The sequence below is a fragment of the Pezoporus wallicus genome, unplaced genomic scaffold, assembly GCF_028554395.1.
Source record: "Pezoporus wallicus isolate ANWC-B61680 ecotype Strahan unplaced genomic scaffold, APGP_CSIRO_Pwel_v1 contig_6401, whole genome shotgun sequence".
NCBI classification, from domain to species: domain Eukaryota; kingdom Metazoa; phylum Chordata; class Aves; order Psittaciformes; family Psittacidae; genus Pezoporus; species Pezoporus wallicus.
Genome location: NW_026638608.1, coordinates 558,074 through 583,456, shown reverse-complemented (window position 1 = coordinate 583,456; position 25,383 = coordinate 558,074). Strand labels below are relative to the sequence as shown.

The 25,383-nt window shown below is 47.4% G+C and overlaps 3 protein-coding genes across 4 annotated transcripts in view; 1 reads left to right on the top strand and 2 right to left on the bottom strand.

Annotated features, from left to right (window-relative positions):
• DGCR2 (DiGeorge syndrome critical region gene 2) overlaps positions 1 to 8,096 on the bottom strand; it is a 44,724-nt gene extending 36,628 nt beyond the window's left edge. The window contains exon 1 of one of the 2 annotated variants that reach the window (XM_057411374.1): positions 7,769 to 8,096. In XM_057411374.1, the coding sequence (XP_057267357.1) occupies positions 7,769 to 7,847 (79 nt within the window). In that variant the 5' untranslated portion in view covers positions 7,848 to 8,096. The remainder of the gene's footprint in view (positions 1 to 7,768) is intronic. The other variant, XM_057411375.1, reaches the window with a different exon arrangement.
• Positions 8,097 to 13,958: 5,862 nt separating this feature from the next.
• TSSK2 (testis specific serine kinase 2) lies at positions 13,959 to 14,894 on the top strand. The gene has a single exon (XM_057411336.1). It carries the CDS (start codon positions 13,965 to 13,967, stop codon positions 14,892 to 14,894), a length of 930 nt encoding a protein of 309 aa, XP_057267319.1. The 5' UTR covers positions 13,959 to 13,964.
• Positions 14,895 to 15,415: 521 nt separating this feature from the next.
• ESS2 (ess-2 splicing factor homolog) lies at positions 15,416 to 24,630 on the bottom strand. Its single transcript, XM_057411334.1, has 10 exons — positions 24,497 to 24,630; positions 24,137 to 24,305; positions 23,116 to 23,211; positions 22,334 to 22,500; positions 20,303 to 20,420; positions 19,418 to 19,551; positions 19,180 to 19,282; positions 17,786 to 17,895; positions 16,756 to 16,871; positions 15,416 to 16,202 (listed from the first exon to the last, which is right to left on the bottom strand). Exons 1-10 carry the CDS (start codon positions 24,623 to 24,625, stop codon positions 15,917 to 15,919), a joined length of 1,428 nt encoding a protein of 475 aa, XP_057267317.1. The 5' UTR covers positions 24,626 to 24,630; the 3' UTR covers positions 15,416 to 15,916.
• Positions 24,631 to 25,383: the final 753 nt, after the last annotated feature.

Sequence of the window (25,383 nt, the reverse complement as noted above, 5' to 3'; positions counted from 1 at the left end):
GCACTCTTCAGCTTCTCAACCAGCTTTTATATCACACGCGTGTCAGGTACTATATCACGAAACTTCATCTTTGCCATTTTTTAGCTAAATAAAAAAATTACATGCAACTCCATTATTGTTCAGAAAGACACAGACAAGCACTCACTCACTACAGCATCCTTGAACCATTTCTCTCCAATCTGGAACCACCTGAACTGAGGAGGGATGATGCTTCTGATTAAGTCCTTGCACTTGGATCTCACTCCTGCAAGACCCTTGATTTTTAATAAAGACTTTTCCAAGACCTCATTAATAGATTACATTTATGCTACTGTATTTTAGTCAGTAAAGAGTAATTTAAGTGTAATGAATAATATCACAAAGTCAATAGAGAGAAAACACAAATGCAGTTTTGACCATTCCTAAGATAAAGAAGTTGTAACATGGTTTAGAAGTTCTGCATACACAAGGCAAAATGCTACTTGGGCACAAACTCAAACCAAGCAGGTGTCAGAAGCAGGATTATTCGTTTTGAAGTGTATAAAAGAAGATACATTACTTTTAAGTCAGAAGAAACCTTTCTATTTAAATTGCTATATAAGTAAGAGCAAAGATGAAACATGCAGATACTGAAGGACAACACTAACTCAGTTTTAAAGCTCCACACTCATGCAAAGGTGATGCTTGACACCTACCCTTGTATCACCACATCTACCCTCCCACAGAGGTCTGAGGCCAGAGCTGGGCTCGGAGAGCCAGGCTGGAGGTGACCTCCCTCCATATGCATCTAAAGGCTGTGCTCATCCACTTCAGACCTCAGCTGCTGTGATATTGCCCAATCTGCAATGCAGATTCGGAGTCAAAACACAAACCAATGGAGGCTTCAGCATTTCAAAGTGACATCTGAAGCTCCCTCAAGAAAACAAAGCTGCAGTGAGCCCAGAACACCCAGCACCGTTCTACCAGAAATGGCTCTAAATCCCATTTTTCTACTAGCTTTTGTTCCCAAATAATCTCACCAGGAACCCCAAGGAACTGGTCGCATATGGGAAAGGTACAACGAAGCACAGATGAGGCATATGAAACAGAAGATAACAGAGGAAAAGTAGTTACACTCATGAAAATATGACAAAGATCAGTAAGTAAGAGCAGGAATGTCCCAAGAGCAGTTACCAAAAGCTAATTCTGCATTGCCACCCACCAAGGTGGCCGACAATTGTCAAGTGCTAATCAACAAACAGAAGCTAAATATAATGTTTAGATCAATTTATTTTAATTTGCTAGGAAGCTGAATGTTACTTTGTTTAGCTATGGTTAATGAGGCAAATATCAATTTCCATTAAAACTGTAGTTGTAAATAATCTAAATGCTAGGCTTCAAACACGAATAGTAGCTTCCTCAGGAGTTCCACACAGCAAATACCATTAAAATGCTGCTCACAAAACCCAGAATTAGCAGGCTGACCCTTTAATACAAAGGCAAAACTAAAAGTTTCACAGGAAGCCACAAGATGCCAGAGGATTTCACAGTTTGGGAAATGCAGACTAAAGGTTAATCCCGAACTCACGTTTTTAAGCAACTCCATTGGAGTTCTGCTACAGCTGCTCAGTGACTTCCCCAAAGGAAGTGTGATTTCTCTTCAACTCGGTAATTTCTTTACAAAACCACCACTGGAAATACAATGCTAAGGTGCGAGTCTGCCACGCAAGGATCCTGAACAGTACATGCCCTCCAGAGAGTGGAAAGCCAGGAAGGAATAGGCATTGCCAAACACCAACTGCACTGACTGGTGCTGAAAGACTCGGAGGTCCTGGCACTCAAACAGTCCTGGGAAACTGTCAGGCTGTTCTTTAGAACTGTAGCGTAAGAGGGACACGTGCATGACACTGTATTTAGACAGGAATAATAAGCTGCAACTGCAGAACAAGCAACAGACTGATGACTAGACCTACCAAAAGAATCTGGTGTTTGGAGTCTCTATCACAGTAAGTCATTAAAAATGTGCTAGACAAATATCCTTCAGGAATTGCCTTGGTTTACTGGATTTTGTTCTAGGGCAGGAAGACAGATAACCCAATCTCTTAGCGCCCCTTCTAGCCATAACTTTCTATCAGTCTACACAGGACAAAACATTAGCAAGCCTCTTCCCATCACAGGTTAGCCCTTGAGATGACACGGGCAAAGATCAGCAGAGCCTCTCATCAAAGCAGCCATTAGCCATGCTCTGTTTCTTTTCCATCTCAAGGACTTCCTTGTTCAGACTACCAGTGCAAGAACCTTTCACACACTTCTTTTAAAATACAAAACAAACCTAAGCACCCACGTTAACCCCTGAAGGGCAGGAGCAGCAATGCCCCTGAGCTGCTTCCAGGTTCTGCTCCAGCCACAGATCAGGTACCAGAAGTTCAATTCGGGGTACGCAGACTCTGCACAGTATGACACATGTAAGTGCAACAGGAAGTTTTGTTAATCACAAAAGCAGCTGTTTATATGCATCCCATAGAATTAAATGGGAGCTTATAAAAGTTGCAAGACATCACCATGTACAAACCCGCAGACCCAGGCATTACTCAAAAAGGTGGTTACTACACTTGCATTACAACTCAACATCAGAACCAGTCCTAAAGAAGCTAATTCCAGGGGACAGAATAATTCATTGAAGTCTTGGCTCGTTTTCTGACATTCACTGGGGAACTAACTCTACATCATTCATATTAAGTATCTAAAATTCTCTCTTCAAGCTAGCTGTGCCTTTCCCCCTAACTACTGAGAAAGCAGCAGCACTTCCACAGCTGCCTCCTCCCGCTACAAAGACTGCAGCAGCTCTCCATCACTTCTGTTGCTCTGGCCTGATCTTCCTCTACTCCCAAACCTACTGCAGGGACATAGAAGTCACTTGTTTGCAAACCCCCACATTCCCCCTCTGGTTTATTACTTCTCAGAACCAGAGCAACACAGACAGCCCTCTGCCTACTGAACCCTTCCTCCTTTACTCTGTAGCCATTGCTAATAGCAAACCCACTTCCACCTCAAAAATTTTGCCTTATAATTAACATCAGGAATTACCAGCCTTCAAGTATCAGACCTGCTAACAAGGTCTGATACCTTCTGACTTGCCTCTCTACTACAGTGATAGCAGCAGGAAGAAAGCCTTTTCAAATCCATCGGGCTTGATTTGCAGCTCGTAACAACAGCAAACTGCAGAGCACAGAACACCAGGAAAAGAGCACACAGGTAACAGCAGAAGGAAAAAAAACACCTAAACCCCGTAGATTAAGTAATAAGGGATGACGGGTAACCGTAAGACTGGAAGACAGGACAGCCCTACTTGCAGTGGAACTGAGGAGGTGTGATAAAAACCATTCTGTCTGTCCCTGAAACCTAGAAGCCCTCACTTGGGAATTCAGCTAAATACAAAGAGAGGGACTGTAGTTGGCAACAACATGGAACCAAGCAAATATTACTCACCACAGGTCTCACTAAAGCAGAGACAGTGAACAAAGAGTAAAAGAAGGGCTTTCACTTGCCTACCAACAAACTCTTTAGAGCAGAGGAATGCTGTGCCCAGGTCACATTTTGACATTTGCATCACCAACCAAACTAACTGATAACAATTCAACTAGCCAAAACCAGACAGGTTAGGTCACAGCACACTCGTGAAACAACGCTGACTTCTGTTTAGACTTCTGCTCCAGGAGCTCTCCCTTGCATTTAAGACCTACAACTTTTAACTGAGTGACAAGAAAGACTTCGTAATTTAAACACACCTGTCAATGGTATTGTGTCAAGATACCAACACAGTGCAAACCTACCTGCCAGCTGCATACCAGCAAGCACCAAAGCATAAGAGAAGTTCAAACTTTAAGCTAAAATTTTTGGTCTTTTTAATTGCACCACTTGTGCTGGCAAGTCTTTAAGCACTGCCGATTAGGTAAGTTGTGCAAAATTCTTAAAAACAGAACTTGAGTAATAAAGTGACTTCCTCTAGCTAGCTTTGAAGTGGAGAAAAAAAGCTGCAAGAACTCAATTGGCTTTTAGCTGCCTGGCAAATGCTCTAATAAGAAAGCCCATGACCTACATTCACAAGGCGCTGTACTAAACCACTATTACAAAATCCAATATAAAGCCTGACCATGTTTAAGTGTTTTCCATTAGCAAGCAGCAGCATCTTGTTAGAGAAATATGAAAACATGTTGTTGTCTTCAGCGATGATGATACTAATTAATCCTCTAAACACTCTTCTGAAACATGTCATCCAGATCATTCCAGACTGTTTAAGTTCCCCGTGTTACATAAAGACACCAGAACCTCTACTTTTCGATTGCACATTAGATGTTAACAGAAACAGGAACTTCTCAACCTGTGCTGCAGAACAGAGTTCATAACAATTTACCTCTGATGTTCTTTCAACAACCAACAGGAATGCAGTGGTGCTCAGAAACTCAGTCTAAATCTGAGCTAGCACCAGAACGTTTCATTGTAACTCTGTTAACACACTGCTGAAATATTTCTTCACATCAAGACAGCAGCTCTCAGCCAGCTACACAGATAACCTGAAGCAGATGTTTAGAGCTGTCCGGGAAAAGATACTATTAAGCCAAATCCTACTGTGGTAAATACCCCCCAAAACAAGTGTATGAACACCAGATACAATCAATTCAGTACGCATTTAAAGAAAATATTTACTTCTTCACTGTACACTCGCATAGTTGGAAAAGTACAACATATTCGGCTTCAATTCACATCAGCAACTTCCAACACATAATGAGTAACACAACTCAAGGAGAAATCCCCTACTTTAAAAAAAAAACACTCTTTCAACAATGCATTATAAAGCAGGCGACTAGTCAAAACAAGCAGCTTATGGTCAAAACAGTTAGAAAAGGAAAGAGGAAACACTAGGACAAAAAAATCATCTAAACAGAGACTGTCAAAGGCACAAAATTACCATTAAATGTTCACAGGCTCAGAAGAATCTAACTGCCCACAATACCTTCAGGAACCCAAGCCTCCAGCTAGGGCTGGTGCCACAGTGTGTTGGATGTACCTGGTGATGTTAGCACTGGCAGTAGCATAAAACAGACTTGTGTAACCAAGATGGAAAAAAATCAGAGGAAAAAAAGGAAATTCTAATTAATTTCTCTCTTCATTTACTAAACTCCATGTCCCCTGAAACGCAGAAAAAAAATAGGTCCATGTAAAATCACTGCCTTTCAGATTGCCTGAAAAGATACTACAGTTGAGGAGGCTTAAAAGGAGGTTTTATTTATCTGAAGAGTACAGCAAGAACATGGATACAAAGCTAGTGTCAAATTAACATGGAAGTACAAAGAGGTGCCTGATTCGCTGGGACTGAATTGTGAAGGGACTACACATTCATCTCAGAGAACATAAAACCTCCCATCACTCTGCAGCACTCATTTGATAGCTCTGAGCACAGATTTAAGCTAAGAATGATGCAGGCATCCTTTGTAAACCAGTAAGACAGTTGCTACAATACACAGGTTTAAAGAAGGAAAAAGAAAAACCACCATCACTAGGAAGAAAAATTCTAAATCCAAACACTGTTTCTGAGGAAATCCACGTATCTCCCCCCAAAAGAGAAGTCAGACTTCTTCACCATTGATTAAAATTATAAATTTGGTTCTGTACACCTTCCATACTTGCACAAAACAGATATTCCCTGATCCTTTGTTTCAGGATCAACCCACACATTATTTAATCAAGTAATTGATTAATGGGTGATCTATCTGACAGAATAGGCTTAAGACATTAAAAGAAGCAAGCTAAAAACCAAAGGACATTGGCAAAAAGACATGAGGCCACCCTGAAGGAATGGGATCTCTCCTGAGAAAGGAGAAGCATCACCATGGACAGCTCAAATACCAGAATCATCCAGAGCCTCCAAGTAAAAAGGATGGGTGAGACTATTCCAAATGGAATTCAGAAATCCCTCATACAGCAAGGAATTCCAGCTGCAATACTACATCCAGCTGTATTACTTCACATTAGGTTCAAGAATACATATGGTTTGAGCAAAGCTCAAGAAACACATACGGACTTCCCACAGAAATCCTAATGCTATGGGTTTCAAAGCCAGTGGTGCATAACCTGAGCAGATGAGAGTTCAGGTTTGTTCACATGGAAAATCCTTCTGCCAGGGTGGCTACAGCACCACAAATCTCCAAAGTACACATCAATTTGCCCTAAAGAAGCAAACCTCAGCGAAGAACTTGTCTTCGTCCATGAAGCATCAGGCAGAGATGTGCTATCAAACTGGAGCAACACATGTTCCGACACAAGAGGAAAAAGCCATTTTCTAATTTCTAGGAGGCTACAATGCTCAACACCAACAGAGCTCAAGATCAAACCTACCCTCTTGTTAAAGTACACAGACAGCTATGAACCTCTGCTGAGCCTTTTCAACCAGTAATTCAGCTGTCTGTAGCACTTGGTGCCAGCTACAGAGGAAGCTGCTTGAAATCAGTTTTACATAGCATCTTCTCCCACGTAAAGCCTCTAGCTGTAATAATGCTAGGTTAGCAACTCTGCTTTTCTTTTGGCTACTTTAGAGCATATCATAGGCCCTGTATATACACTGCACTGCCAAAAAAACAAGCTAAAACAAAACAAGGAACACACAGAGCAGTTTCAACACCTAAGTTGGTTATTTCAATAAGACTGCCTACACTGACCCAATTGTGTTTCAGCTGTACTGGGAACTTGCTTAAACACAGCTCACTAATACTGTTACGTTTTATTAGTCTGGATCATACAGGCTATTTTGAAGAGAAAGAACAAGGGGATTTTGAAGCACACCATCGTTCTTTCTCTCCTGTTTATAAAGGAGTGAGTATCACCCAGCAGCAGTCGCGTGGTGTGACGGGAGGATGGTTTCCAAACCTGCAAAGCTACTCCAGGCAGCCTCACGCTTCAGCTATTGATGCTCTTTGGCAAGAGCAGCCCAAGATACGCTAGGGCTCTGCCAAGCTTCAAGTGAGTTCAACACCCAAGAAGAAACCTCAACTGAGCGACGTACCTAGAAAGGCTGCAGTTTTCAATCAGCAAACACCAACCATTTCTCCAGACTTACTAATCTAAACATTTTAAAGCACTGTGCCTAGCAACTACCACACCAACTTCACTGCTGAATTATTGCCCTAAAAGAAGCAAAAACATAACCAGGAAGATGACATACAGCTGAGATGCAGTAGGGTTGTTTTCTCTTTCTGGGATGATCAAACGGCACTTCGAAAGCAAGGTTTTGTTTTGTTGGCACCCAAGGCCCACAACATAAAAATAGGTAAGTAAAAAGCAGCTGAAAACTTGACCATGCCACCCCACTTCCACTGCTCACTACCTGTAGTGTTACAAAGCTTTTACCCAACCTTTCAAACTTTACAATGAGTTTTTTGACCCTAACTCCCATTCCTCCAAGTCCCAGCCAGCCAGCACAGGGACCGACGCTTCCCCATGACTCAACCAGGTCCCATCTCTTTTTAGCGCACAACGAAGCAGCAGACACCGACCCCTGGGTCCGGGGCCGGCTCTGGGCCACGGCGACCCCAGCGCTGGGCTCCTCCCGGCGCGCTGCGCCCTGCGGGAAGGGGACGGCCCCAGCGCTGCCCGCCCGGGGGCACCGCTTCTCGGACACTGACCCGCCACCTCCCTCGCCCGCCCCCCCGGGGGAGCCCCGCTGCCCCCCTCCCGGCTCCAGCTCCGGGCCCGGGACCCGCCCGCGGGCTGAGGAAGGAGGACCGGCGTTTCCACCCCCCCCCGCCGCCCCTACCTGGCCGCAGCGGCTCGGTGATGCTCAGCACCAGGAGGAAGAGGAGGAGGAAGGTGCCGCTGTCTGCCTTGGGCACCATTTATCCTCCGTTCATCCTCCCCCGGCGCAGCGCCACAAACCCGCGGGGAGGCACGCGAGGAGCGGCGGGAGGAGGGGCCGCCGCCGCCACCGGACCCGCGGGGGGGGGGGGGGGGGGGGTGCCCCTGTCCGCACCGAGCTCTTCCCCTCCGCCGTCCGCCGCCGCCCCCGGGCGGGAGCCAGCGGCCCTGGCTGCGGCGGCGGCTGCGGCGGGAGCAGCGCGGGGTCGGGCGGCGCCACGCTGCGGGCCGCTCGCCTGGCTCCGGCGACGCACAAGATGGCGGCCGCACCTCCCCGCCGCCTGCCCCCCGCGCCGCCACGACCCCTCCCCACAGCGCGCCGACCCGCCAATCGGCGGCGAGGGGGCGGGGCCGAGCGCACGGATAAGCACAAGCCCCGCCCACCTACGGGGTCGAGCGCGGCCTCAGCTCCCCGCGGGGGCCATCGCTCGGCACCGCCAGCCCGCAGCCGTTACCTGCGCATGCTGTAGACCACGGACCGTAGACCATGGACCATAGACCATAGACCGGCTTGGCTTGGACAGGACCTCCAGATCACAGAATCAACCGGGCTGGAAAAGACCTTTAAGATGACGAAGTCCAAGCGTTACCTCAGGACTGCCAAGACCAGCACTGAACCGTATCACGGAGTTTATCTAGTTCAGTCCTGCAGGGGTGACCCCAACGAGCGGGTGGCATCCCCACAGCAGGGCTGGAGCCGGGTGGTGGTTTCGTACTCCTGGAAGCGCTGTGTTCCAGGCTCACGAGCCGGAGAGGAAACACGTGAATAGCACCAATTGTGCAGCCCAGATCATCGTCAGTGGCCCGGCAAATGACGGGCGCCTTCAGGAATCTGACCCTGGGTGTTCCTGTGCCATGGGTGGTGGCTGTCCCTACGGGGACCCAGCCTGGGGAGGTGGCACTGGCCCCGGTGCCACAGCTCTCCCGGTGCTGGGGCTCTGCCGAGGCGGGGTCTGGGCTCAGAAGCAGTTTTGCCTCCAGAACCCACTCCCCAAACTGAGCCGGATTTTCCTCTGGCAACTGGAAAAGAAGCAGCGGTGTTCGGGTAGCACCAGACATGGTCCTGGCCAGGGCAGCTGACCCACAGTGGCTGCAGGGTCAGCACTTTCTGCTGCAGGGAATTCCAGCTTTCCAGTAAAACCCCATCCAGAGTCAAAGCCAAAGCCCGGGAAGCTGCTGGGAAGGTTTTATGTATTTTTTTTAAGTTTACAACAACTCTTTTCCACTTTCGTGCTTCAATGTTTGGACCGAAGATCCCACCCTCCCTGTTTCTCTGTTAATACCAATTACTATACCCAGCAGCAAACCTCCCTCAAGGGTATTCCCGATGGATGTACAGATAACAGATACATCTACTCTCACATTGCTTCTGCTTCCCTTCCAGGTCAGGCACCAGCTGCTGACCTGCAGGCATGGAGACAAGGCTTCAGTGGGTTCTCCTGTGCACTCCCTACCCCTGGCCCCACAGGAGCTGCAGCCGAGCCCAGCTCAGCAGCATCAGGGAGATGCTTCTTCCATACCCAAATGTGAAGTTTAATGTGACAGTGGAAGCTGGTGCCTGCTGGGAGGTTGCTGGGGCAGCAGTGAGTGTGTGCAATGGCTCCTTTCCCTGGGGCCATGCTCTTGGGGACCTGCAGGCAGCTGGGGGCTGCCTGAAGATTCCAGCCAGAACACATTTTGCCAGCTCTCACGAGCTGCCAGACACTGTCATGATCCGGGTGTCTGCAGGGAGCTGAAGCGTGGCAGCACCCTCCAGCACAAAGCACAGCCATCCAGCTCCCCAGCTCTGTTCCTCCCAGGGGATACAGTGCAGGAAGGCTGTTTTCACCCGGGCTTCTTGCAGCCCAGCCACACATGCCAGCCCCAGACTGATCCAAGACAGCTCCTTACCCACCCCAAGCCCATGGCAACCAAGGCCTGCGAGTTACATCATACAATGTGTAAATAAATGCCCTACAACACATCAGAACAGGGCATAGGCTGCTTGTCCCTGGCTTTTGCCCCAGGAAAGGCAGACCTCATTTCCCCACACCGCAACCTCACCACCTCTGAAGAGAGGTGGCTCTGGAGCACACATGTGCCAGGTAAGCACCGCAACCCACACAGCACCCTTGAGCAAACAGGCAGTAACCAGCCCAGCCACACAGCACGGAGGTGAAGGGTAAGAGGCACTCATTTCCTCAGGCTGTGCCGTGCTGAGGGCACCAACACTGGGGAACTACCAATGCCCTGGCCAGGCTGTGGGGAGGTGCGAGGTGGAGCTGCCCTGTGCAGTCACATCAGCCCCAAGCCACCAGACAGGACACAATGGCAGGCAGATGCTGCAGGGACGAGGAGCATGCCAGCAGAACACACTGAGCCTCTGCCGAGGGCGTGCGGGAGCTGGCACATCCCAGGCACTCCCCGTTTCATACTGGGAGTGAGCATTTCTCCAACCAGCGAGCGCAGATCCCCCGTGCCCATAAAGCAGTGGAGAAAAGCTGCCGTGCTCAGGAGAAGCAGAGGGAAAGGGCTCACGGGCAGGGTGGCCAAACCCACTCATGCCCTGCACCAGCAGCAGCAAGCTGGGTTTGAGGAAACAAATGCAAATATGAGGAAGTAGGAATTGCTCCATCTCCCACTTTCCTGAGCGAGGGGATCCATTTACTTCTTTTTTCTTCAGAGGAATAGCCCAGTTCCCCAGAACAACAAAGTAACTCCAACCACAGCTTCCCTTCTGAGCTAAATAAGGTTCTTTCCAGCCCTAACCATTCTACGACTAAGTAGAGAGCAGCTCAGAGCCCCACTCCTTACTGGAACCTGGTTTCGGGTGGTGGAAAACTGCAGGCCCTGTACAGCCCCTTGTACCACAGCAGGGGAGGCTGCATCTGCCCCAGGGAAACACTCTTGGTCTTCAAGATGAAGTGCACAGGGGAGCAGGTTGGCGGTTGGTGCCTTGGGACATCCTGTTGCAGAGCCAGACCCCTGCCCCAAGACATGGCTCACGTAGCCCACAGGGGATGAGGAACATGAGCTGGAGAGCAGCCTCCTGCCCCAGGACAGTGCCCCACCACTCCCCTGGCCACCTCCATCCTGGCTCTTCACTCAAAGCATGGTGTGGGGTGATGGTGACAGGAGCTCTCAGCTACTTGCCTCACCAAACCCTGGGCTGCTGCTTGTCTTCTGCTCATCATGTTCTTACCTGTGTCCCATAAATCAAAGAGCAGCAGTTGTGCCTGGTGTAATCAGCGGTTTGCTTCATTGAGGTAAGCTCCAGGTGTTATTCTGGCTGAGGGAGGAAGCATGCTTGCGCCTTGGACAATGCAGGTATGCAGGAAGAGCAAAAGGAAAATAACCCTCTCAAAAAAGAGAGGAAAAAGGAAAAATCACAAGTCATGAAGAACCAAGATGGTTTTTCACATGGGATTTGGCCTTGTAAAGGCACATCATCTGCTAGTGCTACAGCAGCAAAAATATCAGGCAATGAAGAGTTTATTACTGATTCCCTAATTACAGATAGCAGGAGCTGAACTGCAGCAGGAAGCGGAGACCAGACACTACAGGAGGCATTACAGGAATAGCCTATCTGAAGAGCACTACATCCCCTTCAAGAGATCCAGCTTTATAGCAATAAATTACATTCCCAGCAAACACATGAAGGCCTTTCAGTCTGGCAGAACCGAGACTGGGATTTTAGTCCCAGGGCTGTCTGGGTTCATTCACTTGAGGGTGAACACAAAACCAACACCAGCCCACAGGATATATAAGGCGATCTGCTCAGAAGCATTGATTGCACAACATGGAACTAATCATTCACAGATAGCACATTCCCCTCTGTCATTCCAACTCTGTCTTAGCATGAGCATGACCAGATTCAAATGCTGTGGAAGATGTGTGCCCACTCCTGACCCATATGTACACCCCATCTGCAGTCCTCAAACACTACCTAGCTTTTACGTGCATCCCATGTCCAGAAGAGAGAGCTCCCACAACCAGAGAAGGGATAGGAATCAGTGAACAAGGTGGTGGAAATCAGGTACTGGGCTTGAGACACACACACCGATGACAGCCTGCTTCCGCACATCCAGTTTCTCTCTGTTCCCGTGCTTGTTCTCTAATCCCTCCTTTTCTCTAACCCTCATCTCTTCCCAAAATAACCTCCTTTAATTACTGTCTCCCCTTGGGCCCAGCCTTGTTACATCTACAGCCAAATTTGGTGTTTCTGATAACCTCTCACTGGGTCACCTCCACACCCTGGTAGTCCCTGTGCTGCTCCTCAGTTATCTGTGAAGCTCAAACATTCCCCTGGGTGCTCTCCGTAGCAGTGCCTACTACATCCGACCATCTTTATGTCACATCTACTCCATTCTCCTGCTCTGTTGGGTGACTCTAACTGCAGGCCAGGGCCTGACCATCTGCCTGTGTGCCCCAACAGGGAGGTCCTACATTTACTGGAGATGAGCGGAACGTGTGGTCATTATGAAATAAATAATTTGTTGTTTAAATTACCTAAGAAACTCATTGTTATTTACCCAGTTCAGTCCTTAAAGAACATCTCTGAAAGCATGGAAACGCCAGTAAATGGGCTCCCTTTACATTCACGAATATGTGAGAGCAATTTTTTTGCTTAAAGACAAAACTTGGCCTTCAATTATTTCTGACTGAAAGGCAAAAATGGCTAACTCCTTGCAATGCCATGGTGAGCAATTGATTTGTACACGGTGCGCTATAAAAATCGAGTCACTTAGGGTTTTTCACAGGAAGAATCTCTCCACCAAGAAAACACAGCATCAAACCCCCCCAGACGTCACAGAAGGCTGCAGGCACTGCTCAAAGAGCCGCAGAGGATTTTCCATGGAAGTTTCCTCGGTAAAACATCACCTGATTATAGCAAGTGTCCAAGACTTCCAAGTGTCACACAGGCTGCCCTGTGCTCAGGCGTGCTGCAGGAAGCGTACACATCTGGCTACGCCTGCTTCCTGCTAAAAGGTGCTCTGTGCTGCTCCAGGGTGGATCACACCACGCCACTGCTCAGTCACTCAGCTCTGAGAGCAAGCTGTGCATGGGTAAAACTACTCTCCTTTCTTTCTTTTTCTTTCGGCTGATTAGAATAATTACCCACAAGTTTCAAAGAATGGGAAGAGAAACCCCCCAAAAGCCCCAGTGTGGCTGGCAGAAGTGCCACTTCTGTTCTTCAGAATGACATTGTCACCCATGCTGATGGACAAAGCAAGGTTGTCCCAGCCCCCATGTTTTGATCAACACCATCAAGTCTTTGGTGTCACACACAAAGCAGCAGTAACAACAGATCTGAAAAAGCTGAAATGAACAGAAAGCAAAAAGCCCCAGAGGCTGGTTACAGTGAAGCTGTCAACATACAGAACAGTAATCCCTCTGAGGAAGGTGTTGTGTGAGCCTTTCTCAAGAACACCAGAAGCTAGAAGTCAAAACATAACCCCCCTCACACAGCAAAAGCAAAGCCCATAGAAGCAGCCAGTCAGAGCTATGAAATGGAAGGGCTGGATGAACAAGAAGGAAATGAACTTGAAAGAAGCGATGTCCTTCCCCTAGCAAGCCCATGAAGGAAAAAACCCCAAGCCAAACTCAAGCCCAGTTCTTGAATGCAGCCTCAGTTAAGACACGACAAGCCCATTTCTGAGGAAAACTGGCTGTTGAGAAGCAAGGCCACTGTACAGCAGAAGCACACCCACATGGGGCTTGAAAGATCATCCAAGGCATACAAAAAGATGACAAAATTTCACCTAACGTGAATAAATATAAACAGACTTGGGTACATTTTAGGAAAGAAAAACATCTGGGGTACTTCCATCCTGTTAGCAAAACTAAAGATCAGTTTACGATGAAGGCAGGGTATGGGTGATGTTTCCAAGTGACTTGATGCCAAGTTCTGCCCTGGATGACATCATCCTGAAGCTTCAGGAAAGGGCTGCAAGGTCCTTCCGAGCACCTGTGACATCACATAGGGACCAGCGCTCCGGTGCCACTCGACCACGGCAGCAGCAACCCAAGCAGCCACCATGGTGGGTGCACACACCATCTGCCACCACCCATGATGCACGCCAGCGCCACCTCATGCAGCTCCCTCCAGCTCTTCCACCATGGATGACGTTACAGTGCTTGGAAAGAAAGGCTATAGCCTCAGCAACACGTTAGGACAAGGCTCTTACAGCAAAGTGAAATGTGCCTTCTGCAACCGGCTGAAGTGCAAAGTGGCTGTCAAGATCATCGACAAGATGAAAACTCCTGGAGACTTTTGGGAAAGGTTTCTCCCCAGGGAGATAGAGGCTTTGAGATGTTTGCAACATCCATCAATCATCAAAACCTATGAGATTTTTGAGACATCAGCTGGGAAAGTGTATATCGTGATGGAGCTGGGGGAAAAGGGAGACCTCCTGGACCACATCAAGATCACAGGAGCTATGAGAGAGGACTTTGCTCGCATGAAGTTTCAGCAGTTGGCTTCTGCCATCAAGCATTGCCATGACTCAAACTTTGCTCACAGGGACCTGAAATGTGAGAACATCCTTCTTGATGATGGCCTCAACATCAAGCTGACAGACTTTGGCTTTTCCAAACTCTTGTCTTGGGATAAAAATGGGAAAATGATTCTCAGCAATACCTTCTGTGGGTCTGCTGCGTATGCAGCCCCTGAAGTGCTACAGGGCATTCCTTGTGACCCCAGGATTTCTGACATGTGGAGTCTGGGCGTCATCCTGTATATAATGGTCTATGCTTCCATGCCATTTGATGATTCCAACATCAAGAAAATGATTTTTTTTCAGAAACAACACAGGATTTCCTTCCCCAGCACAAAACACCTGACTGTAGAGTGCAAGGATCTCATTAACCACCTGCTCCAGCCCAATGTGTCTCAGAGATTGTGCATAGATGAAGTTTTGAAACACTCATGGCTGCAGACTCCAGATGCCACTGTCGAGTCCCCTCTGCCAGCTCCAGAAGAGGGTGAGTGTTCCCACAACCCACATGAAGGAAAGCCAAAGCAAAAGCATCAAGCCAAATGCCATTAAGCAAAAGGGAAAAGACAGAAGTAAACAGGATCCTCCTAAGGATGGCTGGTTTTAACAGTATCACAAAGTCGATCTAACTTGTGAACTGCTGATTCTCAACTTTAGCTTCTGCTTCAGCAACAGTCCTCACCTCTTGCTTTACAAAGAATAGCAATAGAAGACACTGTACATCTGCTGAGGTGAATAAACAGCTTAACCCTATTGTTCTCAAGGCCTGTCTCTGATACGGTTTGCAGGGAAGTTACTGTCAAAACACACTGGACAGTTTCTTTCAGTGCTGCTGGCATTTAACAGGTCTTACACTCACCTTCCTCAAGTTTCTGACTACACAGGCTGCAGAATCCACATGTGCATCAACCACACCGTGTATTCAGGTAGGTTACTGGGCATTGTGAACCGACAGCTGAATCTGTATGCATACTGTCTTCCGAATATATCACCTCTCTCGGCAAGTCCAAGCCACATTCAAGAGCAACTCAAATTAAAGAGAGGCCCTCTAAAAACTCTGGGTCATGTCTTAATACATACATGATTATATCTGCTCTTCTGCAAAATACAAAACCAAAGACGTCTGACGAGCTCAAAGGAATTCCAGTTCAACCTTTTAGGAAGGCTTAACACATTTTATAAATAGACATATCTGTACAGAAATGTATTTAAATGCATGGCCATCTTAAAAAAAAAGAAATGGATCTTAAAACAATTATCACCCTTTTCCAAGAGTCCAGAATCTTCTCTGCCATTGCAGGAAGCATTCTTTTTCTACCACAGCCCTGTGCATCCCACCCATGCAGTTTAAAGGGAATTTATACCACAGCAAGAGATACTCTGCTTCCAAAAAGCACATTACAGGCTATTTTATCTATATTGTTTAGAGTAGCGCTGGTCCCAAGTCTTCTAACCACTGGTTTCCATTCTGGCAGCTGTATCTAGACACCCCTTACACCGATGCCTCACAACATCCCATTTGCAGACAGCCGAGCAGAGCCAGTTCACTGTTGCCTTGCTGGTGACTGGAATATTCAGATGAAATTAGATGCCTTCCTTCTTTTAGGAAGCTGCAGTAAATTGTCTGTGATTGATGTAGTATCCTGAGATACTGGCGTCTGAGATACTGTCCTAGATTGTGGGGTGCTTGTGGGTGTATGAGGCCCACTTGCTGGGGTCTTGTAACCAGGTGTTCCAGTGTGGGCTGGAGAAGGAGTATAGCTGGCTCGCAGTGCTTTGTCGGTATATTTACTTGCAGTCCTGTTTACTAGTCTCTGCAAAGCTGGTGACATTGCTGGGCTTAGTCCTTTTGGAGTGAAGCTGGAACAGAATAAACAGGTTTAAAAGATTTTACAGTAAAAATCTGCCACTTATGTGGAAGAGCATCAATGCTTCCACAGATGAGCTTGGTATCCACTCTCACAACAGACCAGACCCACTGGCTGCAGAAGTCATTCTGCCTATGGGTAAATGCAGTCTGTCTCTCTAGAGACAAGTGACAAAGAAACCTCCTACATCCCTCCAAACCTGAGTGGTACCACCTGCCTTTTCCTTTGAGCCTATTCTATCCTTCCTATGAAACGGCCAAGCAAGACTTATCACGTCTCCTCTTTGCAATGAGGCAAGACACTGATCCAGATGCACTGCTGGGTGGCTGTAAGGCAGAACAGTGATGCTGACAAGAGGGAGTATCAAGGACAGCCACCAGCCACCTTCCCTCAGGAATTAAGTTTTCTGATTTCTAAAAACTTGCAGTCTGACTGTACCTACCGCTGCTCCCAGTACTCTGATCATTCTTCCCTTTCTATGTATGTTGATTTAAATCTCATCAGCAGATACCCCTCCCCAGTTCTGCTGTCAGAACAAATCTCACCTGGCCAAGTTTTCTGTCGCTTTTCGAAGTGCCTCCAGCTTCTTTGCTCGTTTTTTAGCTGCCACTTCATTGGCCATCTTGAGCCCCAACCTCTCACGGCGCCCAGGCTCCAGGATCTACAAATGCATCACACAGTTCAGTTGCCAAGAGACTCTCATGAATGCTGCAAAAATGAGTCAAAGCACCTTCACAGTTGGATTCCAGTTTACAGGGATCTAAACTGGGGAGAAGCAGGGTCAGCCCACAACCCTCTGCTGCTACGTAAAAGCCAGAGAGGACACAGAGGGACCTTCAACCTGCCTAAGCAAGTAACAAAAATGGTAGAACCAGTTCAGTCGAGGAAGCAGCCATTACCTCTGGCATTTCCTCCTGCTGTCCCTCCTAGACAAACAATGTCACCTGTGTCTTGCATGGCCTGGCCTGTGGCCAGCCAGCTCTCAGGCAAACACACATTGCTACACAGCAGGAGAACCAGTCAAGGGCTTCTGAGTCCAGCAAAACATAGGCACACACAGCAAATTACACCTTTCTTGAAGCAAGACTCTCAGCTCATACACAATGAAAACAGCAGGAGACAGGTGGCATGCAAGGACCCGTACCATTAGCAAAGCCAGAGCGCCTTTTTATATTCTCAAGTGATATACCTGCCTCAGGCTGTGACAGCCAAAAGATCAAGACAGAGGGAAATCCTACAGTTTCTACCCATTTATACACTGAAATTGGATAAATTGGGTGTCTCTTCAGCTTCCTCTGATAACCCCTATGTCTGGGCTTTGTATCATCAAATATGAAGTCTCACTCTCCTGACAACAGTGTGTGTTCCACCTCAGGTACCTCCACCAAGCAGCGTTCATGTCCACCTCCACCCTCCAAGCAGAACCTAGATTACTGGAACCAGGGACTGCGAACAAAGCCCAGAGACGTGTCACACTCCTACAGCAATGTTAACCTATTAGTTACTCACTTCCCTTTCCCTTCTTAGTCCTTCCCCCCAAAAAAGAATGACATGCTGACTGATGACATGGAATACCTTGAAGGCTGGTCCAGGCGTTCTGTCCACATAGGGCGTTTCTGACCCTTCTAAGCGCAAAGGGGTGCTTTCAATTTCACCCCATGTCATAAAAGGAGACTCATTCACACCTAAAACCAAATTTTAAGAGTCATGCTCATGAAAGACATTTGACTGTTCATTCACCACAAAAAAAATCCAGAGAGGCAAATTATGAAATGCAAATCCATCAACACACAAAAGGAGCCCCTCCACTGCAGAGGAAATCACAGCCTATATTCAATAGCAACATGTGGTTCCCATTGAAAGAGCGTGACCTTAAACTCACAGCATTGCCAGTGGCTGTGTCACCCTCCAGGTGACAACACCCAAGCACTGTCCTTTCCATATGTTTATTTTTCCATTTGGTGAGCTTTTGCTAAGTGCCACTTTCATTTTTTCCTCTGTGGTACTAGTCTTCCCCTCTGTTACTTCATGAAAACTTCTTTAATGTAAGGAACTATTTATAAAGCACAGAAACAGGCAGAGGACTTAGAATACATGTAATAGCCAAACTTAGAATCTATTTTGCGGTTGTAGCTGTCAGACAAAGCGCAGTCACTGCTTGGTACAGGCTAGCCTCAAGATGAATTGAGGCTAAAAGCCCGATTAAGTCGCTGGCTAGTGACTGGTATGAACAGGCACTCCTATGGAGAAAGAAGGCGCGCTCCAAATGCCACCTACAGGCTTTCTGGAGGAAAAGCCTCAGTACGTTCAGCTTCTAGCATAATAACAAAAGACAGGGAAACACAGCTGTTAGCGAGGAGCAGGTGAAAACTTAAGATACCACGTTTCCACTGGAAGAAAAAACACGTCTGCTCTAACCAAAAGTATCCTACTGCTAATCCACGTGAACAAAAGGAATATATAATACACAAGTGTATTCAGACAAAGCAGGAACCAAGAAAGCGGCAGACGTGGAGAGAAATAGCAGGTTAGACTGTGAAGGAAGTGATATGCCACATTGCTATGAGTCAGGCTGAATATCACTCAAAAAACTACAGGACAATTCATTGGAATGTAAATGGTTGTGAAGGACCTCAATTCTTTAAGCCCCACAGAAGTACAACCCAGGGATAAAACAAGCAGCCACAGCACCCCAGTTGCCTAGGAGGGCTCACCACCCTCTACATGGCTCCTAAGTGGTGGCATGACAGCTTGCTCAGAGCCTCTCGGGTACAGCATGACTCCTCTAGCCAGTGTATGGGACTAGGATTTAAGCACTGGGCTGAGCTAGCATACACAGTACACAAGAAAGTCACCAGCTCATGACACTTACATAGATAGAAAGCTCATCTCCTTGTCTAAACCAACGATACCTCAGAGTTGAACAAACAGAGCATCTTACATCAGAAAACATAAGAAATCCCTCTTACCAGGGGCAGGAGAGGGGGTAGCCACAAATCCATATCCATTCACTTTTGGAGACTCTTGGGGTATCAGTTCTTTCCCATCTGGTCCCACTTTGCCCTGTTTGTACTGAAATAAAAAAGAGACAATGCCATCCATGTGGAGAAAGGTGTGAACCAGCATTATCTAGTACACACAGTTTTCCTGGTTGATCAACGTTAGAGGGAAGAGTCTAACGAAGTATTGGAAGTGCAATTATCCAACCTGAGCATTGAGGGCTGCAGCTTGTTGGAGTTGTGATTTGCTCACGGCTTGGCTAAAAGGGTCCTTCACAAAACGGGTGTTTTGATGGACAACTTCCCTGGGCTTCTTAAATACTTCATCCCCATCCGGTACACCTTGAAAAGCAAAATACCTTTTAAGAAAGGGCTCAGATAACACTAGGCAGTGTGCTCTAAAGCTCCTGACCAACACACTTGCCACACATTCCTACACAACACAGAATCCATCAGCAATTGCGGTGTGTATCACTAGCAATTTAAAACAGAATTTGTACCAGATAGAAGCTGAAATCTACAAATTAAGATCAGATTTTTAATTTTTTTTAAGTTAACAAGACTTTCTTTTCTGTACTTCACTGGTTTGCAGGTTACCAATTGTCCATTTATAACCAAAGAAAAGGGCAGTTACAAATTACATAGTTTTCTATAGCAACCAAAAACCCAAAAAGCTCAAGAAGCACTCTCTGAGCAGAAGCTAAGATTGAATAAAGATGACAAGAAAGTGCTTATAAAGAAGAAAGACCAAACTGGAAAGAGCTTTGGCTCCTGAAACCAAGTGCTTCTGTAATACAGATAATGAATTTCTCAATGACAAACAGAATATGATCACACTTTGACTGCCTTTTGCAATCAAAGGCAAAGGAGCAAAGTTCAAATAAAGAAAAAGAGAAAAAAAATACAAAAAGAGAGAGAGCAAACCCCAGGCATTTTAAAGTAACTTTATGTATCTGAGTTTCACAGAGGAAAAAGTGCACTATTGCCAGTAAGAGGTGCTCAGTCATCTATAGAAATGCTGTTATGCTGTTAGCACTGTTCAGAGTCAATCCACTCAGAATCAATGCCCCTCACGAGAAACCTGCAACCTCACCTGTCGGATAATACATGAGGGTGTTTCGAGCTGTGTATTCCCAGGTCTCCAGCCCAGCTTTCACACTCTCCAGAGCTTGCTGCTCTGCTGAAGGAAGTGCCAGGTTCTCACTGCGACGCTGAAAGCATGATAGAAAAAAGGATTAGAAAAGGGTGGTGGCAGGGGGAGAACCAGTTCTGACTCCTGCAACATTTCAACCAGGCACCTGCACCATGCAGAGCTCAATCACAAGCTCAGCTCCCTGCCATAGCATACTTTGCCCCTGGCATGGCATAAGCACTCTCTAGCAAGTGTCATTTGAGAAACCATCCTGTTCCCACCTGAGCTTGCAAACAATTCCATATGAAGTTCTGGTATAAAACCAGGTGAGAACCAGAGAAGTAAATTCTTATAAAGATTATGACTTTGTTTATTACATCTTGTGACAACACTTGTTTTGGTTCAGGCTTTGTCTGTTTTTTCTCTATCTACTAATAAAAACTCAAATGAAGCATTCATTGCTAAAAGAGGGAAGAGCAACATCAGGCACTATATCTAACATAAAGGCAGCTTACAAGACTTTGGCATGTAAACCTGGGAGAGTGTCTGTATTATCCTGGTTATCATGCAAACTGCATTAGCTGAGGCAAGCAGTAAAAACCAGAATGGGCACTTCTTCAATACTTAGTTTCCAAACATTTCCATAGGCAACACAGGTATGAAAGCATTTGACATACTTACACTTGCTTGTGTGTACACTTACTCACACAGTTACTTGTGTGCTGTTACCAGCATACTAGTATCACCGATACAAAAAAAACCTAACAGAATGCAGTCACCCACCAATAAGTTACTCCATTTAAAAACTCTCACACCAATTAAACCAGAAAATTACTGCCAGAAGCTCTATATTAAAGACATCAACTGATGTTGTCCATATACATTTAAATAGCAGTATCGTCACCAAATACGTTAAATGAGGCATAGCAAAATCGTCTGCTACATCAACAGGCATGCAATGCAAGGAAATGCTAGGTCTGAACAGTGCTGGCTGACAGGAAGACACACAGCATCAGCACAGACCAGCTCTGGAAACCTCACCCTGATCTGAAACAACCCCTGTGCTTTGCAAACGGTCTCCTGCTGCCTGCCTTTTAATTCTGGATGAAAGCATTTGGGCAAAGAGGATGCTTAATGAGCCACAAAGAGCACTTTTATTGTAACAGACTCCAAGGGTTTACATTAGCTGGGATAAAACCATAACCCTCACTCACAGTAACACAGCAGGAAACACCCAGGTGTCAGTGCCAAACTTCATTAAAAGGCACTGCAACTTACATCCATCACTGATGCATCTGGCATCAATGCCGGCTGCTCACTGCTGATGGAGAAAGATTGACATGGCAGCTCCAGAAGAGGCCCTGAATGCCCCATGAAGCTAGCTGAGGCAGACAGCACAGCCGGCCATGCTGTGTACAGGACTTTACTTCAGCAGCTGAATAGATTATTATTGGCTACAGAAACAGAAATAATACAATCTAACTGCAAATAATAAAGGGCTCATGGACAAACAACAGGAACTTTTCTCAGCTGCTCTCCTTGATATTGACGCTTATGGAAGAGACTGCCAAGAACAGCAACACCTGCACTCAGTGCAATGCTCCAGTCTCACAACTTTAGGAAGAGATAGATCCTCAACAATCAACACTGCTCTCGAGTTACAGATGGGGAAAAAGCAGGACTACAAAGGAAGCAACGAGCTCTCACAGGACCCAGGAAACTCAGGCTTAGCTCAGATTTAATGTGATCACGCCAAGCACCTACTACTTAAAATCAAGACCTTTCTATTCTTATTCTGCAATATGAGTAATTCCATGGTCTAATGCAATAGCCTCACACTCAGAGCCCATGAACTCCCATCTGTTTTTATAGTAGGATTCGAAAACAAAAAGATAATATTTTCTTTAATCAAACAAGAAAGACATACAATAAAACAGTATTTCCCTGTTGTGTCACCTCAGGAGCAGAGATACAGCTGAGCCATTTCCGTACCTGGGCATACTCTTCTTCTGCACTGTACAGCCAAGCATGCTTGACTTTCTCCTTCTCTTTGGCCACTTCCATGATCTGCTCAAATGAAGCATTATCTTCACTTGTGTGTTTTGCTAGGAAGCTGTCCAGACTGGGAAGTGCCTCTTTATCACCTTTCTCTGCTTCTCCTAACAAAAAGAGGGAAGAAGCCTGAAAAAAGACTAATACCTCCTTTTCTACAACAGCACTATACGTAATTCTTAATCATTCTGACAGCAAACCTTCTAGAGACCCACTAATAATTAGCATGAAGCTCAGTGTCAAAAAAAAAATACACACATGCAGAGCGGTACAATAAAACATTCTTTTTGGCAAAACATATAACCAACCTTCCCATAAAACTTTTTATGGCATTTATAGCTATCTGTGTTAAAGGAAATTGCACACATGGACAGCTGCTAGCAGACATTTTTAATATTGTATATGAGTAGCTCTGCCCCTACAATCTTTGTTTACTTACAGAATTAATTTCAGCTGATGTAGAAAAAAAACCTTCTGCCTTCAAAGAGTTCAACTGAGTTCAGAATTTACACAGCCCTAAAGAGACCCACAACTGAGAACTCACACACACGACAAAACTTTACATCAAGTTCAGCTTCAGAATGATCATTTTCACCCATTAGAAGGTTAAAGGAAACTGCTTCAACACCTGCTAAATACCCACAATCCTTCCAGGAGACAGAGCTCACAAAAGTATTTTCCTGCTGCTGAAGAATTCAGCTGAACAAACATCATTCTCCTACCTTCCTCTGCAGCTTTAACACCAGCTTTGGATTTATCCTCCAGTGGAAGGCCACTTGGATGCACTTCTGGGGTTTCAAATGTGGCTGGAGTAACATCTGTGACAGAAAAAATGGTTAGCAGAACACAGAATGAGACACTTGCTGTGACGTCCTCCACCACAGAAAGGGTCACATACCAAACAAGTCACAGAACACATAGCAAGAGAACCACGATTTCATTAAAAATTGTGAAAAGATGCCAAATATTCAATTCTGTCTCAAACGCTGAACAAGATTTTTGCTCTCATCTAAGTCATCATTTTTCTCCTGTTAGGAAAAATTCACAGGAGAGTCACAGCCCAGTATATTTGCCACTTTATGAACAGCTTCTGCTTGCAGAAGCAAGCAGCAGCACAACAATCTTCACCTAGGCCAGAACCAGCCCTTGCAGCAGGGGAGAAAGAGAAACCACTGGCTGACACATGCCCTTTGCCACAAGAAAGCCTAAACCCCACTGCAAAAGCTTAGCCAGAAACTGGGCTTTAACGTAATAGACACCTGAACCTGAAGAGAAAGCAGACATACAACAGGGTGCCTGCTGTATGAACCTCTGATAATTACGAGCTTCCAACATCTTCTGTCCCCCATAAACAAACACCTTACACATCTGTAGACTCAACAAGAACCCCTAAAACTATAATAAGAATTCAAAACATAGCTTAAGAGTTTTCTGATACAATAACATTGCACATTCAAGTATGTAACATTCCCTAGGGAGCAGGAGCTTGGCAAAAGATGCCTGTGAGGAATGGTTACTCAGTAGCTGTTTTTTTTCCAAAACCATTCCCTCAAGAAGGAAATATAAACACCATCAAATGGAAATTCACCATCACTCATCTGACAGTGGCTACTGCCCAATCTGGCAGGCTAATTCCCATGCAAAGACAATGTGAATGGTTAAGATAAGCACCACCTTCACACAGCTAAATCAGAGCAGTAACATCAGATATCAACCCTCACACCCCAGTGATGCAGTTCTTACAGGGTACAGGTACATCCCCCGAGGATTTGCCCAAGGAGGAGCCAAATTTGATCGCGATTTGCCTCATTTTCTCCAAGTCGCCGTTTTCTTCCGCCTCCAGATAATCCTTCTGCGCTCGCAACACCGCCACATCAGGGAAGAAGTCTCGCTGAATGATCTTCTCCAGACGCTGCAAGCACAGACACAGCTGCGGGGCCGAGCCGGGACACCTCGGAGCGCCGCGCCGGCTGCCGGGCACCGCACGGGACGTACCGGAGCCCGTCGGGCGGCCGCAGAGCTGCCTCGCCCCCAGGCCCAAACGCAGCCCGGGTTACAGCGGGACCCGCCGCGCTCGGCCCAGGCGCAGGCCCGCCGGCTTACCTCGATGTAGGTCTCCTCATCCAGGATCGTCTTCGGGCGCCTAGAGGCCGCCGGGGTCGCGCCGTCGCCCTTGCCCGCGGCCGGCACCACGGCACGGGCGGAGGCCGCCGGAGCCACCGCCTGCTCCATAGCGCCGGGCCGGGCCCACCGCGGCACACCCACACCTCCCTCCGCCGCCGCCGCAAACGCGACGCGCCGTGACGTCACGCCGTGACGTCACACTGCCGCGCCACGGGAAGCCGGAACATCCCGCACCCGCCGGCCCGCCCACGGAAGAGACGCACGGAGCCGTGCTGGCGGCGGGCAGCGCGCCCCCTGCCGGCAGGGAGGACCCGCCCGGTCTCGTTCCGTCGTAGCGGAGCTGGCGGGTGCCACGCGGATGGGCTGTGCCGCGCTGCGGAGCCCTCTGCCCACAGCCCCCCTCAGCGCACCGGGGAGCGCGCACCGCCGCTTGGGCGGTTGGGGCCGCGGGAGGCCGGCCCGCGGCGGTGGGCGAGGCACGGCCCAGCGCGTACGGAGCGGCGGGACGGGGGCGTTCACTTGCCTCGCTGCCGCCGTTGTGCTTGGCCCTGCCCGGGACGCGCACAGGGAGAGCGGTGCGGGGAGAGCAGGGCGCTCGCTGTGCCAGCCCCTCGCACCGCAGCGCGGGGTCCCCTCCTGCATGGGGAGGGCCCGGTGTCGTTGTTAAGGGTCAGCCCCAAAAGCAACTGCAGGTGCCATGGAGGTGCTGGAAGTAGGAAACATTCATTCGTGTGTTGCACGTGTACAGCAGTGAAACAAGCACAAATACTGCCCGCACGGAGCAAGACGAGGAGAGGAGTCTCCCCTCCTCTTGAAGCACACACACTGAACACTGGCATCGCTCTGTCCCCTGCACGGGCCTTGGC

What these genes read in the sequence shown, in the direction of transcription:
- ESS2 (XM_057411334.1), bottom strand. Translation starts at nt 24,625, where the DNA reads ATGGAGCAGGCGGTGGCTCCGGCGGCCTCCGCCCGTGCCGTGGTGCCG. An exon ending in TGTTAAAGCTGCAGAGGAAG is followed by an intron (nt 22,501 to 23,115) that starts GTAGGAGAATGA and finishes TCTTTTTGTTAG; the next exon opens with GAGAAGCAGAGAAAGGTGAT. An exon ending in CCTCATGTATTATCCGACAG is followed by an intron (nt 19,552 to 20,302) that starts GTGAGGTTGCAG and finishes TTGCTTTTCAAG; the next exon opens with GTGTACCGGATGGGGATGAA.
- TSSK2 (XM_057411336.1), top strand. Translation starts at nt 13,965, where the DNA reads ATGGATGACGTTACAGTGCTTGGAAAGAAAGGCTATAGCCTCAGCAAC.